This window comes from Thalassophryne amazonica, chromosome 18, assembly GCF_902500255.1.
Source record: "Thalassophryne amazonica chromosome 18, fThaAma1.1, whole genome shotgun sequence".
NCBI classification, from domain to species: Eukaryota; Metazoa; Chordata; class Actinopteri; order Batrachoidiformes; family Batrachoididae; genus Thalassophryne; species Thalassophryne amazonica.
In genome coordinates this window covers 26383908-26402420 of record NC_047120.1, presented here as the reverse complement: position 1 = coordinate 26402420, position 18513 = coordinate 26383908, and the positions used below count along the sequence as shown (strand labels likewise).

The window sequence follows — 18513 nt, the reverse complement described above, 5'->3', positions numbered from 1 at the left end:
AGATTGGGCCAGTTGGCACAGAATATGACTCTAAACTTATTGGATTAGAGGGCAAAGATGTGATATGACACGGTACCTGATGGCCTGGTTACCAACCCTCAGGCAACTTGAAATGTCCAACCTCTCCAGATTCCTGCAGTTCTTGGCCATTTCTTCCACAGACTCATCAGTGACGTTGCCATTGGATGCTAGAGAGACAGATTTGAGGTTCTGATGCTTCATGGCCAAATAACAGATGGTATCAGAGTCAACCTGCCTGCAGGCGGTGAGGTCAAGTGTCAGCAGATCCCTGCAGCGGTGAATGAAGGTGCGCAGGGACAGGTTGTCCACCCACTCGCAGTGGGCCAGGCTGACATGTTGCAGGTGGTCGCAGTTCAAGGCCATGGCGATCAGGGTGTGGTGGGTGAGCTTACTGCAGCCGGCCATCACCAGCCTGCGCAGGTGGTGATTCTGACTGATTACGGGCAGCACGTCCCCATCAGTCAGCCAGTGGGAACAGTTCTCAAGTGACAGGTTCTGGAGGACTTCGTTGTCTTTTAATATGTAGCAAAATGCTTCCTTGGAAATTTTTGTTTTCGTCTGAAAAAGACACAGCAGATATCAGACTGAATGGAAATGAACTACCTCAGTAAATACAGTTAAGCAGCATTTGAGACGTTTGACACCAGGAGATATTCAATCAATGTTTATGAACCCGGTGCTCAAAAGAAAGTACAAATATATATATATTTTTGCATGTTTTGTTTTTTTGAAATTAAAGTGCGAATGTGAATTCATGCTTAGCTACATTCCCAGAAAACGGTGTGAAATTATGTTTCTAAACTTACTCTACAGTTTTTGGAGACTATTAAGAGAGCAGAATCAAATTGGATGAAACTGCTTTTAAGTTGAGCTTCACAGTTCAGCCTGTTCTGAACCAAGCTGGTTCAGAAGCACCAGTCACCATGGACATTTAACTCAGATTCCTGTTCGCCATAATGATGGAACTCAAGTCTCACAGAAGTTTGAGCAAGATTTCTGGCTCTCACAGACCTGTAACTTCTTCTTTAAGAAGTTCTTCTGTCCTCCACCTGACCTGTTGGAACTCATTATGTGTATAAAAGACACCTGTCCACAGCCTCAAACAGTCAGACTCCAAACTCAACCATGGCCAAGACCAAAGAGCTGTCGAAGGACACCAGGACGAAAATAGTAGATGTGCACCAGGCTGGGAAGAGTGAATCTACAATAGTCAAGCAGGTTGGTGTGAATAAATCAACTGTGGGAGCAATCGTAAGAAAAATGGAAGACACACAAGACCATTGATAATCTCCCTCGATCTGGGGCTCCACGTAACAAGTCATTCTGTGGGGTCAAAATGATCATGAGAATGGTGAGCAAAAATCCCAGAACTACACGGAGGGACCTGCTGAATGACCTGCAAAGAGCTGGGACCAAAGTAACAAAGGCTACACACTATGCAGAGAGGGACTCAAATCCTGAAGCGCAAGGCGGGTCCCCCTGCTGAAGCCAGTACGTGTCCAGGCCCGTCTGAAGTTTGCCAGAGAGCATATGGATGATCCAGAAGAGGATTGGAAGAATATCATGTGGTCAGATGAAACCAAAATAGAACATTTTGGTAAAAACTCAACTTGTCGTGTTTGGAGGAAGAAGAATGCTGAGTTGCATTCCAAGAATACCATATCTACTGTGAAGCATGGGGGTGGAAACATCATGCTTTGGGACTGTTTTTCTGCAAAGGAGACAAGACAACTGATCTGTGTTAAGGGAAGAATGGACGTGGCCATGTATCGTGAGATTTTAAGCCAAAACCTCCTTCCATCAGTAAGAGCATTGAAGATGCAACGTGGCTGGGTCTTCTAGCATGACAATGATCCCAAACACATCAGTAGGGCAATGAAGGAGTGGCTCCGTAAAAAGCATTTCAAGGTCCTGGAGTGGCCAAGCCAGTCTCCAAACCTCAACCCCATAGAAAATTTGTGGAGGAAGTTGAAAGTCCGTGTTGCCCAATGACAGCCCCAAAACATCACTGCTCCAGAGGAGATGTACACGGACGAATGGGCCAAAATACCAGCTGCAGTGTGTAGACGTACAGGAAACATTTGACCACTGTCATTGCCAACAAAGATTATGTTACAAAGTATTGAGTTGAACTTTTGTTATTGACCAAATACTTATGTTCCACCATAATTTACAAATAAGTTCTTTAAAAAAAAAATTCTACAATGTGATTTCGTGGATTTTTTTTTTTCTCATTTTGTCTCTCTCAGTTGAAGTGTACCTATGTTGAAAATTACAGACCTCTCTCATCTTTCTAAGTAGAACTTGCACAATCAGGGACTGACTAAATACTTTTTACCCCACTGTACATATTTATAATAATGTTCGTTATTAACTTTAATGAATTTTGTGTACTCTCCTGTGGGATTGTGGATGAGAACTCAGTAGAGTCTCACCTTTTTTCATGGTCCCGTCGTGGCTTCCATAACGAAATGAGTAACATTTTCATGACACTTTTTTTTCCCCACTGATGTCAGGATTACGGGCGTGACCAGCTATGTGGCCATCTCGGCAGCACTGGTGAGTAAACAATAGATAGTGGAAGTGCATATTCAACTCTGATTTAACTCTCTCTGGGGCTGGGGAAAAAATGTCATGGATCGTTGAGGACAAATGGAACACTAATGCTAACTAATCAGCGCATCCACAGCACATGGATTATCTTAGCTGTTCTTCCACATTAATGTTTCCTGCTGCTCTGCAACACATGCAGGCAAAATAAGAATTGAATACGTCATTTTTCTGAGTTAATATATTTCTAAAGGTGCTATTAACATGAAATGTTAACCAGATGTCAGTAACAATCTAAGTAATCCATAAAAGCAAAGAAACTAAAACAAATAACAGAAATTAAGTTGTGTGCAATAATGTGAAATGACAGTAAAAAAAAAAAGTATTGAATATTGAAGAAAGGGAGGTGCAAAAAGACATGGAAAGTCAAGACACCAGCTGAAATCTATCAGTAACTAGAAAGGAATCCTGCCCCTTGTCAGTGCAAATTAATATCAGATGGTTCAGTCCCAACTGATGGCCTATAAAAACGTACCTCGTTACCAAGGAGCCACACAAGAAACATCTCATGGTGGATAAAAGCAAAGAGCTCTCTCAAGAGCTTCACAACATTATTGTTGCAAAACATACGAATGGCACTGGTTACAGAAGGATTTCTAAACTTCTGAATGTTCCAGTGAGCACTGTGGGGCCATAATCCGGAAGTGGAAAGAACATCATTTCACCATAAAACGGCCACGACCAGGTGCTCCTCACAAGATTTCTGACCGAGTGAAAATTATTACTAGAAAAGTTGTCCAGGAGCCAAGACCACTTGTGGAGACCTTCAAAAAAACCTGGAATTAGCAGGTACAATTTTTTCAAAGAAACCCATTAGTAATGCACTCAGCCACCATGGCTTGTATGCACGCTCACCATGCAAGACTCCATTGCTGAAGAAGCAGCATGTTGAAGCTAGTTTAAAGTTTGACATGCCAGTAAAAGACTGGGAGAACATAGCCTGGTCAGATGAGACCAAAATTTAACTCTTTGGATGCCATAATCAGTGATGCAAGTGGGCCATGGGGGGAAAGAATAAAAAACTGAAAATTTCTGGTAAGGGCCAAAAGCCCGAAGCCCCTGGTGGGGGGTCTGGGGGTTCTCCCCCCCAAAACAATTTGAGATCTCAGATGTATTCTGGTTCATTTTCTGGTCAAATTTACCCACCAAAAAAAAAAATCTCCAAAAAATTAAGATTTTTTTTTTTTTTTGTTGGGTCAATTTTTCCACCCCAGTCTTTTCACACAACTTGTACTGTGCTACCTTTAACCCTCTGAGGTTTGAACAGTTCACTCGCCTGGCATAAATGCATAAAAAATATGCATATAAAAAATATAAAAATATATAAAATATAAAAATGCATATAAAAAATATGAAATAGCGCTGTGCTATTTTCTTTGATTACTTGATGGCTAAAAAACTTTAAATAAAAAAAATTGAAGTTATGTAAAGTTAAGACTTTTCTTGTAGTTACAGCAGTAACAATAAAAACTGTGAAGCTTTATTTGGTAAAAATAAAGACTCAAACACTCAGCTCGACAGTGAATGATTCTACAGCTGAAAAGCTAATTTAGTTGATAAACCTCAGCAGAGCACTAACGTCATGTATTATTTTCACTCACTCACCTCAGACAAATTTTTGTCCATTGCTCAAACTCAATCTTGTGGTTTTTTAGCAGCTGAAAGCGTCACCTGTTAGCTCCACTTAATGTATGATTACTGGAGGAAAAAGGCAGCTCATGACTTAATGTCCACAACAAAGTAAACCGTTAGAAAAACAACAGCGCAGTCCACAAAAATATGACTTTATAATCTCTTAAAGCCCATAACAAATTAACCCTTCTTCTTTGGAAATTATTGGCGGCTTGCAAACCAAAACAGTACATTACCGCCACCAACTGTTTGGGCATGGAACTGAAATGAACTGAATGAATGGACTCTGACGTAAGTTGTCAAAAATAACCCGGAAATGTTCACCATGTGAGTAAAAACCCTGATTTCTGGTTGACCTGACTTGAATCCAAGAGAAAAATCTATGGGGAAAAAAGAGATCCAAATTCATAGAAGAGGTCCACAGAACCTTCAAGATTTGAAGACTGTTTGTGTGGAAGAATGGGCCAAAATCACACCTGAGCAATGGATGTGACCAGTTTCTCCACACAGGAGGCGTCTTGAAGCCTCATTACCAACAAATGCTTTTGTACGAAGTATTAAATAAATTTCAGAAAGTAGGTTCACTACTTTTTCCCTGTCATTTGGCATTATTACACACAACTTAATTTCTGTACTTATTTGGTTTGTTTGTCTCTGTGGATTAATTGGATTGTTAAGTGACATCTGGTGAAAATTTAATGTCAATCGTACCTTTAGAAATATATTTACTGAGGAAAAAGGTGATGTGTTCAATACCTGTTTCACCCATGATATAAATTAAATACTTTTTATACCAACGTTAGCTTGCTTTAATAAATGTCATTGTTAAATCTCAAATGTGGAAGTTTAGTTTGCTCTATTGAGCTTTAACAATCACTAACAGCTTCTGCTCTGATAGGTTCAAAACAGCTTAAATATGTTTGATTCGTGTTTTTCATTCAGATTTTATTATTCAATGGACAAATTTACAAATGAAATGGTCTCGGATCCAATAAGATTATTAAAGAGGTCATTAAAGAGATCATATTGTGCAAAATTATCTTTTATGTTCTCGCAGAGTTTTTCAACAAGCTTCACCCTGATTCCTTATCACCTTCAGCGATCTATAGTAACGCAGGTCCATCTCTGTGCGACCGGTTGTGGCAGCAGACAACAATAAGTCACCGGGACAGCATCTGAACACTAAGAATAGATGTTGGTATAAACAGAAGGGATAGCGGAGTATCGACTTTGTGACATCACGTGAAAACACTCCATTCCATGTGTCACAACAACGTCACGTTTGGTTTGTTCCGCATCAAGTGACTTCACTGGTGTGAAAACACACAGATGGTGTCTTGTTATACTATAGAGATACAGTGTATAAATTTGCAAGTGTTATTTGCTGTTGAACTGAAACAGTGGCTACAATGGAAAAAAATGGCATCAAGTTCAACTGTGCACTACTTAAACAATCCACCCCGGCTTGCCTGTTTCCACGCCAGTCTGGCTTGTGCCCGGATGTGCAGCTGACAGAATTGCACATATCAACAAGTGGAGAGGAATCGCTAATGGGTTAAAGCGGACTTTAACACAGTGCCCTCTGGTGACCGTTTTTGGTCAATGAAAATGTCGCTGGACTCTGTACAAATAAATGTAATTTGGTCACTTTTCAAAGGAGTCAGACTCATCAATAAAGTCAATTTAATGTACAATGGTTCATTTGAGGTCAGATTGGTGTATAAATTTTATCGTTCCAGGCAAAGATAGCTATTAGCTGGCTGATAAAGAAGCAAGCTAGAGATAAAACCAAACCAGCTGATTTCAATTGGGCATTGCAGTTTCATTTGAGGCTGGGCGTTAAAGGGTTAAAATATGATGCATATAACGCAATAATCACACATCCAGGGACAGCCCTCATCTGCCTCCATCGGAAACATGGCACTTTCTTTGACTTATTGGGCAAATTACACCGCAAACAAAGTGAAAAGGCAAAGAAAAAGTGATGTGGTAAAAAGCGGACATGCATTGCGGTTTGTTTATGACCCAGAGCTCAAACATGTTGCGGAGGTTGTGCAGGCGAGAGACCGCAGGTACTCTGTCAAGATGTGTAAGTTAAAACTTATGGCCCCTTCACACATAGTGCAAAATGTGGACGACGTGTGGACGAAAACGGCAAAACAGCTCGAAAGTAGCGCACCACGAAACATCGCGCCGAAGAGCAGGCGTGCACGACGCCAGCACGACGGTTCGTGCACGCAATGGTGTCTGTCGAGCAGGAACAGCAGCTTATGCTGCTGCAGCTGCTCACATTGCATTCCACGGGATTCGCTGCACCACATCGCACTGCTGATTTGGAGGAAGATGAAATAAAAAAATCAGCTGTATAATTTGTGAATATCACTGGGTTGATATAAATAATACATAAAGGGGGACGCAATACAGAATCCTGCGGTTAAATAACCATGGTTTAAAAACAAAAAAAACACAACATTCATGGGATTTGAACCCACGCATCCTAATTACCAGATGGCAACTCTACCACTGCACCAAAATCACTGTCTTGTAAACAGAGCGTGAAATGGTTAAAAACAACAAGCAGACTTCTCAAAAAAAGCGCTGTGATAACTGACCAAACAGCGTTTGCTACAGTGTATTTCTGCCGATATGTGACTGAAAGTGGTGCATTTGTCGTATAGTTGGACTGTCATATGGTCCTGTGGTGTGCAGTTCGCATCCTGTCAGAGAGACGTGACGTTCAGATCGCCTGCTGCATGTCCATATAAGCTGACACTCCGGTCCAGCTGGACCTGTCAGTGTGTGCGCTCTCCAGGCCGTCGCAAGCGATGTTTTTATGTTGTCGATGTGAGTACAGCAAGTGCACACACACGCGCGTCTGTCAACACACGGTGCATGTTCTGCAGCTCTGATGTCCAGGTCCAGAGATGTCAACAACTGCCACGCCCCTGTCCGTTCAGTGCACAGACCAAAGTGTCCCTCTGTGATCAGATGAGATGTGCGGGGAGCGTGCGCAACACACACACACACACACACACACACACACACACACACACAAACGTTGTAGGGGGAGCTGACAGCATGCCACAGCTTGGCAACTCCACAGTCGTGGGGAACTTAGATAAATTTCACTCCCTATACGACAGTGATTGTCTGCAGTCTTTGGTCGGACCAAGAGTGCGACTGGCCACACATTTTCTAAATGTCATGCAAGCGGTGTTAGATGTTCATACGTATCACCTGGAATTTGTCCGACACCTGCTTTGAGAGGGTGCGATGTGTTCACACATCACACACACTGCCCTTCAGGCACTTGTGTCCACAAATAGTTGTAGCAACAGGTGTATGAGGCGTTAGAGGCAGAGAAGAAAGTACACGGTTTGCACACAATTCCTGCCTCAAGCGCACTAATGCCTGGTTCACACGACAGGATTTTAAAATTATCTGTAGGTTTCCAAAACCTGAGAGACCGCACACATGGAGATTAAAAAAAAAAGAAAAATCATAGATCTGACAGGTTTGGTCGTACAGCGTGTGGTGTGCAGCCACACAGTGAAGTCAACACACCACACACGAACAGATTTCACACACAAGCATTCCCAGGTCAGAGGGGGAATCTCGCAAAATCTCTTGAGATTAAACGTGATTTCAGAGTAAACAGATGGAGATAGTTTGTGGACTATTTAAAACACAGGGAAAAAAAATGACAAAAAGAAAAGGCGTTCTTTAAAGGAGTGGAGACAGCGGGACCACAGGACTTTCTGTTAAGTCAGAACAGCCGTTTAGATTTTATTTTCCGCTCCATACGTCTGTCACCTCGCTTTCTGATTGGCTACATGTCACATTCAGCAGGCTGCATGCTCGTTTGTTGGAGGATACAACACACACTGCGATATCGGGCCAACATGTTGAATATTCCCGATTTGCGATCGGAACGCCCCTGACGTCCTTCCGAGCAGATCAGAGCGCTCTTAACACACCAGACACGGCAGGAATATCTGATAAGATTATTGCATCATCAAAATTGTCGGGGCGTCCTTAAGATTGTCAGAAGGCGAAGATCAGGTCCGACATCGACCCATTTACCTTGCCGTGTGAACCAGGCTTTAATGTGCACTTCATCCAAACTTCGCACTATGTGTAAAGGGGCCTTCAGCAACACGACCCCTCCCATTTGCCTCGTCTCCCCTTCAGATGGTGTTGTTTGCACAGGCTGTCCCCGGAAGTGGTCAAATCCCACAATATCACACAGGGGTTCAAACAAGACCTGCGCTGCCATACAGACAAGCAATATAGCCCGAGTGTGTTTTCATCAGACGGCAAGTCGAGGAAATACGAATTCTCGCCTTCGGATTCGCAACTTTGCCAGAAGTGACGTGTACCCGCACTGTCCCATATAAAGGGTTTTCATGTGACGTATCGGTCATGTCATTTTGTGTCCCGCGGCCATTCTGGATTACAACGTGGTGGCCGCTGTGATATGCTACGTGCATTTGGCGAACAACTGCAGAAGCTTCAATCATGGTCAACTTTTGTGCTGTCGTCGGTTGTTCAAACAGAGGTGATAAAAATGAGGCAGGTCGATCATTTTACAGGCTACCAGCAGTTATTGTGCATCAAGCAGTCGAGTGTTACGAGCTTTCTAAGCGAAACTGAGATCTGGCTCAACAGATCTGAAGGAAGCTTTAATATGGCCAGAACCAAGCAGACCGCCCTGAAGAGCGCTCCAGCTACCGGCGGTGTGAAGAAACCTCACCGTTACAGGCCAGCCACCGTGGCGCTGAGAGAAATCCACCGAGCAGCTGATCCGCAAGCTGCCTTTCCAGCGCCTGGTGAGAGAAATCGCTCAGGACTTCAAGACCGACCTCTGCTTTCAAAGCTCCACTGTGATGCTATGCAGGAGATCGGCGAGGCTGACCTGGTCGGCAGCTTCCTCCATGGTGTACAATGGCGAAGTGGAAAACACCAAATTCAAAATATCGCAGTGTGGCACTGTCGGCCAGTTCGTTACATCACCACTAAATTCACTATCTGGTATAAGATACGGATCCACTGAACCAACTGCTACACATCTATCGAGATAAATAGCTTTATCTAGAGTGTTTAAAGCATCGTAATAACCGTACATTCTCTCCATTTTTCTATCACGTGCCAGCCTCCGTGTAATCCAGAATGGAGAACGCACCTGTCCTGCAGCAAATCGGTCACGTGACTGAAAACCCTCTATTATGCAAACTGACTTTTTCCCAAACCGAGTGCTGTAGTATAACCAGTAGAGGTGGGCAATACCGGGAATTTTGGTATTGATCTGATACCAAGTAAATACAGGCCCTGTATCACCGGTATTGATACCGATACTTTTTCATATTTAAGCTTCACAGATGCAAAGGATCCAAAAGACCTAGGATAGAATTTCACCCAGCATTGTACGTGACAACAAAATACTATATCACAATCAACATTTTTGTTTAAAAAATATCACTCAATACAACTTAAAACAAAATCTCCTGAGGTAGCTGACAAACCACAATACAAGGGTGCGCTGCTCTGTGTTGTGTGATACAGCGCAGTGCTGCTCTTACAGACAGAGAGTAGACTTTGATTAATCTGCGTGCGCAGCAGTCAGTGCGTGCGGGAGAGAAAAAAAACCTGAGCATCGATCTTTTTGCACGAGGATCGTTCAATATCAATACCAGCGTTGGTATCGATATTATCGATATTAGGATCAATCCGCCCACCTCTAAAAACCAGCAGGGGACCTTTGATGTGTGAAGTGAATTTGATGACACTACACCTTCATATAAACGGATACACTGCACTCACGATTAAAAGGTGCCAAACATAAATGAAAACTGTAAAAGAAAAATGTCTGCACACTTAAATCCTTATGTACATTTAATAGCCAAGCTTTCAGTCGAAAGACCTTCCTCAGGGCTCAGTCACAAATGGAACATACAACACACATATTAATTAAGACTCATTAGGTGTTCAGTAACACCTGCACCGATGAGTTGTACTCCAAGTGTAATGGGAGTTGTAGTTCTTCCCGTTCTCATAATTCCTCTACCCAAGGTAGCTAGGCATTAAATCTACACCAATAAAAAAAATTACCCTCCACAAAAAACAATATATTTACATGTCAGCACACATACATACAAGCAGTTTAAGTTCAAGAAGAACTACAACTCCCATTACACTTGGACTACAACTCAGCGGTGCAGGTGTTAACGCCTAATGAGTCTTAATTGATATGTGTGTTGTATGTTCCATTTGTGACTGAGCCCTGAGGAAGGTCTGTCGACCGAAAGCTTGACTATTAAATGTACTTAAGAATTTAAGTGTGCAGACATTTTTCTTTCACATGACACACCTAAAAACAATGAACGTTGTTAAATATTTTTCTAGTCTCCGTTCGTTTTTTGCACTTTGTAGACGATCCACGCGCTTTTGTGTCACAACTGCATTCAGATCAGTGATATCTGTCCACATCGGAGGATGGTTGATTTGGATTTAAAAAAAAATAATAAGGTTGTAGCTCGTCTACTGTTATGATTTACTGAGCCTCGAACATCTTTCCAACTTCACCGCAGTCGGACTTATTTAACGTGCCCACTATAAAATATAAGGCAGACATGCCGAAAACACACATTCCTCTCTCTGTTCACGATAATCACTTACCCCAGATATCTCAAAAGTCTTGCGCTTGGACAAACAGATCTGCATGATCTTGTAGAAATCTCTGCTAACTCTCCGCAGTCTGACAAGTTGTTGCAGAGTAAAGTAGCAAAATACATGTGGAACTAAAACATCCTCCCACGGCAAATCCAGAAGGTAACAACTGACCAACAAAAAGCAATACGTTAAAACACTGCATGCATTAAACAAACATTAACAACTAAAGTCGCTGACTCACGACTATGACTATGCTAGCTTTAGCAACTTAACTCGCGTTAACAAAGGTAACACAGTATTAGCTAAACTACATCTCTCACCGGCCTGGTGTTACAAGTTAACGATACTAACTCTCTCACTAGCTGCTGCTTCGTAAATATAACGTTCCACTTTAAAAACCTTTGCTTTGGCGCTTCCTCAGCCATTTGACGTCTGCTACAGAGTCTATGGCCATAACGGCCAATGTTGCCGTGAACGCACCACACCTCAGAGGAATGAACTGATGCTGCGTTCACGGTAGTCAGACCTATTGTTGTCCTCATCTTCACCGTGGCCGAGCCAAAAGTGCTACTGATTTTGAGTTTAAAATATGTTATTTATCATCCGCAAGTGATGAGTCAAGTGATAAACATGTTAAAAACCCTCAATCACCCAGTGTCTAAACTTTATTTGTGTTTTGGTTTTTTTTGTTTTTTTGGCGATAGTATTTGTTACAGGGGCGTAGCCAGATTTTTCTGATGGGAAGCAGGAGAACTCAACATCAGATAGGAGCTCATTGAATCAAATACAGTCCACAAATTTCCCAGTCGACAAAATGACATTTATCCAGCAGTGATTCATGTTGAAGTCTGAAGTTGAATCAACATAAAATATGTTGGATTTGAGAACTGGATAAGCATATAAATCCTAACACTGGATCAATTTAGATATTCAATAGTAAGTCCCTTCGGCTGCTCCATTGTTTTCACTTGGGGTCACCACAGCAGATCTGCATATTGATTTGGCATACGTTTTATACCAGATGCCCTTCCTGATTCTTCCATGGAGAAATGTGACGGGGTGGGGTTTGAACCAGGAACCTTCTGCACTAAAACCAAGTGCACCAACCACTTGTCCACCACCCACTACTGTAGATCTTCAATACGATATTCAAATGGCTATAATAAATGTTCAAATCAACAAGTACATCTGCTGCTTTGTGTAAATAAATGAAACCATTTCCCACAGGTTTCTGACAGAAATTAAAAATGTATCAAAACACAGATCATAAACCTAACCACTTTTTAAAATTGTATCAGTCATATTCTGACAGTCTTACATCAGGAGATCGATACTGGAGCGCTGTTGATATCACACTGCTTGACTTCAAAGCAAAATACAAAAAAAAAGAAAAGAAAGAAAAAAAACTCACAATGTCGTTGTGTCCACTTTGTTAATTCATCTAATCATTTTTCAGTCACTACCTTTGAAAGCCATCATCATTATCATCATCATCATCATCATCATCATTATTATTATTATTATTATTATTATTATTATTATTATTATTATTATTATATGAATGAGAGAAAAACAAAGAAAATTTGACCAAGAAAAACTGATTAATGATCAAGAATAGAACAGATTGTCCTTTAATTTACAAATATTTTTTAATAGTTTGTTGCTTTTTTATTTAAAAAAAAAATACTATTAAATGTCAATCATTTAAACCCTAATGCTAACACTGCGAGAAAACAGAAGATAAATTTGTGAACCCTGGCAACAACAGGGGTGGTATATGGGCTGTATTATTATTATTATTATTATTATTATTATTTTATATATAATATTGCTGTGTAATTTGTTGTGTCATACTCTTAGTTAAAAATTCTTTTTAAGTGTAACTCTTAAGTGTAACTATTCTTAAAATTAATTTTTGGAACATTCTGGAGTATAGTCTGCAGAATTACACTGAGAAGTAGCTTTCAGGTTGTTTCTTTTTTTAGCAAAATAATGAATTATTGTGAGATCAGAATCTCATTCATTTTAATCCTAAACAAGACACTTGAAAATATTTTGTAAACGCACACCTTCTGTTGCTACACTTTGGCTCCACCTAGTGGTAGTGGCGGCACACTGATGTTGTCCTGCAGCAGTCTCACAGGTGCTGCTCACTGATTGGGTTTAATTAGTTCTAATTGACTGAGGACAAACACATTTGTCTCATTTGCAGCTATTTAACCTGGTGTTTCCTGCAGCTGCTCACTCTGTATTTGGATGTTTGAGTAGGTAAGCTGACATGTTTGTTATCAAAAAATACATTAAATCATAAAGTTGTTGCGATTTGGTCTCACTGTTGCTGGAGTTGTGCTACATGATTTTAGTGGTGTTGTAAAAACTGCAGATTTGGCCTCAAGGATGTCCTTATTGTTATGTATGTGTTCCTCACCTGGGATCAGGCTTCATGACTTTTGTCACATCTCACACTGACTAATTTACTACATGCACAGTACACACCCTGACAACTGACTTGTACTTGAAAAACTTTAATACAGGATTTGGTAGCTGATTTATGTTGAGCCCATGAGCCAAGCTTTTTTTTTTTTTTTTAAAGCTGTGTAAAACTTGAGTTTATTGGCGGAATGGGAATGTAGCATTAATAATGAGCTGTTGACTGGTATATTATGAATTCACATGTTCTTGAATGCTTACAAAATGAGCAGGCCCCCTTATGGAGGTGGCCATCTTGATACAGTAGCCCAAAGGGGACATACTTAATCCACCTGTTGTGTTTCTTGGGTATTTTTCTGAAACTGAGGCTCATGAACTTGAATTCTTGTCAAAATGTTATGAGAAGATACTTGTCATAGTACTAAATGCTTAAATCCTAAAGTTTGGACTCTTACCTGCCATTTGTTTATACCCCTGAATCCTTTTAACCATGAGCTATGACAAATTCTGTTTTCAGTCAGTAAAAATCTGAATTATGAGCCTTTAGAACTTGTCTGTAGCTGGTTCACAGCCTCAAGTTAAACTGAGCTATTTTTACTACCTCTTGGCATGTGACATACTACTTTGAGCAGAACTTAACCTAGTTCATTCCAGTCTGTGCAGTAATTCACATATTGCCTCAAAGTCTACAACAATGACTCTTTGGATTGCTATCTCTGTATTAAATAGTTGTAGCAAATTAACTTGGCATGATTCGGCGAAATGAAACCCAGACAATTTTTTTTTTTTCTTAAAACAGGATTGAGACAGCTGAGACTTCAGCTTAGAGCCTTTTTCTGATTACAGAAGGTGCAGTGCCCTCCCAGGAGTAGCAACCATTTATGGTAGTGCAAACATATGACCGTAACTGCCGCAGGACCAGAGACTCGTTTTGGTAGGTTGGTTTATGACAAAATGCAGTCTCCTTGACTATTCGAATCCACAACTTAAAAATGGCTCCCATGCCCAAATTGGTTGGGTCCCAAATTGAGCTGGAGTGCCCAAATGAGACCAAAGCAATAAACAGCTGTCCAGTTACTTTCTTTCCCGTCACTAGGTTTAGTGATTGTTTACTCTGTAAAACCTTCCACAACTCAGATGAATGCATAAGATGGCTTTGTTTCTGGCATGAAAGTGTGGACCAACTTTAACAAAGATGTGTCCTCATTGAGCTACAACATTTTAAGTGACTGTTTTTCTGATGTGGTAAAATTTGAAGGCTTCCGTGGTTCCATTGGAAGACTTCTGGTGCTATTCTGAGTTTCTTATGACTTCGGTTTGCTACTTCAGCAGGGTGTTTGCTTTGGGTGGAGTAGGACACATTTGACTACTTCTGTGGCTTATGGTGAGCAGGACTGTAGTGAGATGTGGAAGCATAGGTTGCTGTAAAGAGCTTGTTGCAAAAACCTAATGAATCTACAAGTCTTTGTTTCTTCCTGGGGTTTGGGGGGGGCGGGAGTATAATTGTCCTTCAGCCAACTGCCACCAAGAAATCAAAATAACTCTCTCGTCAATGCCTTTGTAGACTGGATATGGCAACGGCAGCTCCCAACAGACCTCAGGCACATCATCGGGAAGAGGATAGAAGGGAACACCATTCTGAGGTCAATGATCCACCTACTGGTCCAGTGTGTTGGGAACAGGGGCCAGGGTTGTATGGAGCTAGCCAGGACCCAGGAGCTATATTCAATCCCATCTCACATAGACCTCTGGTCTACCTCCATGCTCAACCTCCACCCCCTTTCCTACCTTACCAGTGGCCCATGCCCTTCTCTTACCACCCATTTGGTGGCTTCTCAGGTGCGGGTGAGTTGAACACACAAATTTCCAAGTTTAATTTTTCCTCTTCATAATGTGTTCAGAGATCAGAGTATTTGAGCTCTGACATTTCCCCTTTCAGGCTATGGTGTTGTCATGCCCCCGTTTCCCCCTATCCCGTACATGGAGACACCCTCCTACATCCTGCCCCACCCTCGCATCCATCCATATGACTACAGACGCTTGATCCACCCTCAGATCAGTGCTGCCCCAAATCGCAGGATTCGTCCAGCTAACTTTCCAGTCCGAGAAACTGTTAGCTCTGAGGTCCAAACTGAACAAACACCTGTTAGACCTACAGGTGGTCACACTGTAGTGTCAGAGTCTGGTCATGGCACCGCCTCAAACTCTCAGTCTTCAAGTGCCAGTTCACAAAGACAAGAATTTGAGACTGTTCACCGTTATATCAGAGCAACTTCAAAACCAAAAAGGTCTAAAGAGGTCACCAGTCAGAAAAAAGCTCCTCAGGCCAGTTGTCCTAGTGAGACTTGGTCTGTGTGTTCTCCGGATAGTATGGTCCCAGTGTGTAGCTCCTCTGACCGAGAAGATGAAATAACAAACGGGCGGCGACTGTCTGTGCCTGATATACTTAGTTGGGGAGATGCCAATCAACAGATGATGGCAGTCAAAACGGCAGATGAGGTGTTCCTTCAGAATGACCAAGTGCCCTCCTGTGACACTGAGGTGGAGCATGAAAAGTCAGTTTACCAGAGACCACCTGATACCAACAATGATCAGATGGTCACTGTAGATGATGTTGGGAACATTTTAATTTCTACAGACAATGATGCACTCTTCAAAATACTCAAACTACCTCTTGCTAATCAACTTTTCTTGGATCCCTTGAAGGTAAATGAGACAGTGAATGAGCCAATCAGATCTTCCCTCCCCTCTACCGGTGAACTAATTACTGACGATCCCGAGGAAGAAAATGGAAATGATGAAACCACTGAGATCATTCTCTATCAAATGGGTTTGAGCAACAGTCAGATGAGGCAAAAACTGGATGAGTCAGTGTGGTCTGTGGAGTCATTGTCCCCATACATTCCCTCAAAGGAGTGGTTAATGCAAAATGGCCTGTTGGAACCTGACTTGAACATGATGGTGGCCAATGATACCAAAAATCATAATGTCTTTTTCACAGGTCTTAAAGACACAAGGCTGTGCCGTAGTTGTTCTTTGCCTGACAATATCTCAGAGGCTGGGTCTTTAGCAGGCTGGCATGACTGGTGTAGAAACCAGTTCCTTTTGGCTTCTGGGGAAAATGTCTTTCCCAGTTTTCCAACTGGGAATCAAAGCACAAGAAAGAAGCCAGAGACTGGCTCTGAAGGGAAGGAACAGCAGGGGCAGTCCTTCTGCAAGGCTGCCTCTGCAAAGGATTCTTTCCCTTCATCAACCCTTCCAAGTAAAGTGTGTTTAACCCCACCCGCTGAAGAGGATGTTGAAGAAAGCAGGCCTTCTGAACCGGAGGCCAGCCCAAACCAGGAGTCTTTTAATGTAACAGAAGAGCAGGAGGGTCACTGCTCTCCGGAACAAGTCGACCCTCCCCACCTGAACTCTCCAGAAGTACCAAAAAGCTCAGCCACTGTGGCACAAACTGTCCATAATGGCACCAAAGTGGAGCAGGACGATGGCATGCGTGGGGATGCAGAAGAAGTTCCACAAGAGAACAGCCACTTGTGTGTCCAGATGGATGAGAATATGGCTGAAGTGTCTTCATCAAAGGGCCATTTGGTGGATTGTGGCATCCAGTGCAGTGAGTTAAAGTGTTTCTGTGAAGAACTGAAGAATGTGGAGCCAGACAGGCACCACACCTTAAAACATTCAGGTGATAAACATGTGAAAACCTCACTTTTAACACTTAATTTCTTCAAACTTAAAGTTGATGTCTGTTTCAGACAAAGGGTGCAGTGTTGGATTCCCCACAAATTCACATGTGCAGAAAAACCATAAGAGGTTTGGTCAACAGAAGAACGGAGGTCCAGGTACTTGGTGCAAAATTAAATTCCCCCCAGTCCAGCTTTGTTCTACACCACCAGGAAGTTGTCAGTGTTATGAGTTCACTGAACTTAAAGATGTCTATAAAATGTGTGCATAGATATGTTGGTTGAAATCCACAGTGGTGCAGCTTGGCTAAAATTTCCATAACAATTAATTTTGCAATTAAAGAACCAAATCTGGCACGCATTCTAAATTAAGTAATGCACATTTTTCAGATGTGGAGGTATCCTGGAGCTGACCTCTAATGACCTACAAGGGTCAAAATTTAAAAATGTTCATATTGAAATGTATACCATATGTCTGATCATAACTATACCAAAGATATAGTTTAGACCATCCTTGACTAAATGTAGTGGAGTCACAGGGGAAAAACAGTGACAGGGGTCAAAAATGATGCAAATTATTGGTTGAGTTAATAGGGTTTTAAAAAGGAATACTTTTCATCTGCCATGCTTGGTATCATATTACAGGGTAACATGTCATAGAATCCAATGGACATCAACCTTGTTTTTCCTTTACTCTGGAGACAACAGACAATTATTCCTATTAGCAACTTAGAATGGGTGCCAAACTTCATGTTTTAGTCACTAAATGAACATTATTTAGAATGTGTGCCAAAATACACAATTATTTTGCCAATCTACTGCTCTAATATAGGGACTGATCAAATGATTTCTATTGCACTCCCTTGACTACAAATGTCTCTGCCCCATACATGGTTGCTGGCCTTACTGCTAACTAAAATTACTAACATTTGCATTTATTTGTAATAAAACATTTGATATGCCTGGGTATTTACACACCACTTTTAATAACGCTACAAAATGGGCTTAAACCATATCCTTGGCCCACACCTTCTCTCGCTGCAACCATGTCTGTAACGCAACTGTTTAGTGGGTTAACTATCTTGACTCTTCAGTTGTTAAACAGACTCCAATTTAAAAATTGAACTCCTGAAGTGCCTCAGACTGAACAAAACTCAGAAGCTGGGTACACACCTCTGAAAATATGGTACAGACTTGGCTTAAAAGTGGAATTTTAGCAGAAAGGTAGGTAGTTGTAAGTAGAATCTTAGCTTTCCATTGCTGTACTGCTTGTGCCACATTCTTGGCCTTGTATCATGAGCTGTGTGAACAAGCTGGCTGGAGTTTATTCAAAATTTACATATGTTGAAATTTGTCAAACTTAACTGTACAGAGAATGTTCTTTCCAGCTCAGTTTTTGTGCATGTAAACATTAAGGCTGAATACTTTTCTACTTCCATCTTAAATGTTTTATTGAATTCTTCCAGGT

The 18513-nt window shown here is 41.5% G+C and overlaps 1 protein-coding gene across 3 annotated transcripts in view; it reads right to left on the bottom strand.

Moving 5' to 3' along the window:
* The window catches only part of fbxl15 (F-box and leucine-rich repeat protein 15), a 46596-nt gene extending 35179 nt beyond the window's left edge, over positions 1–11417 (bottom strand). For all 3 annotated transcript variants that reach the window (XR_004566613.1, XM_034194422.1, XM_034194423.1), the window contains exons 1-3: positions 11332–11417; positions 10939–11098; positions 77–579 (exon numbers count right to left, since the gene is read on the bottom strand). Coding sequence is in view for 2 of the 3 variants with exons in the window: in XM_034194422.1 (XP_034050313.1) it covers positions 77–579; positions 10939–11098; positions 11332–11357 (689 nt within the window). In the remaining variant the exon portion in view is untranslated. The remainder of the gene's footprint in view (positions 1–76; positions 580–10938; positions 11099–11331) is intronic.
* Positions 11418–18513: the final 7096 nt, after the last annotated feature.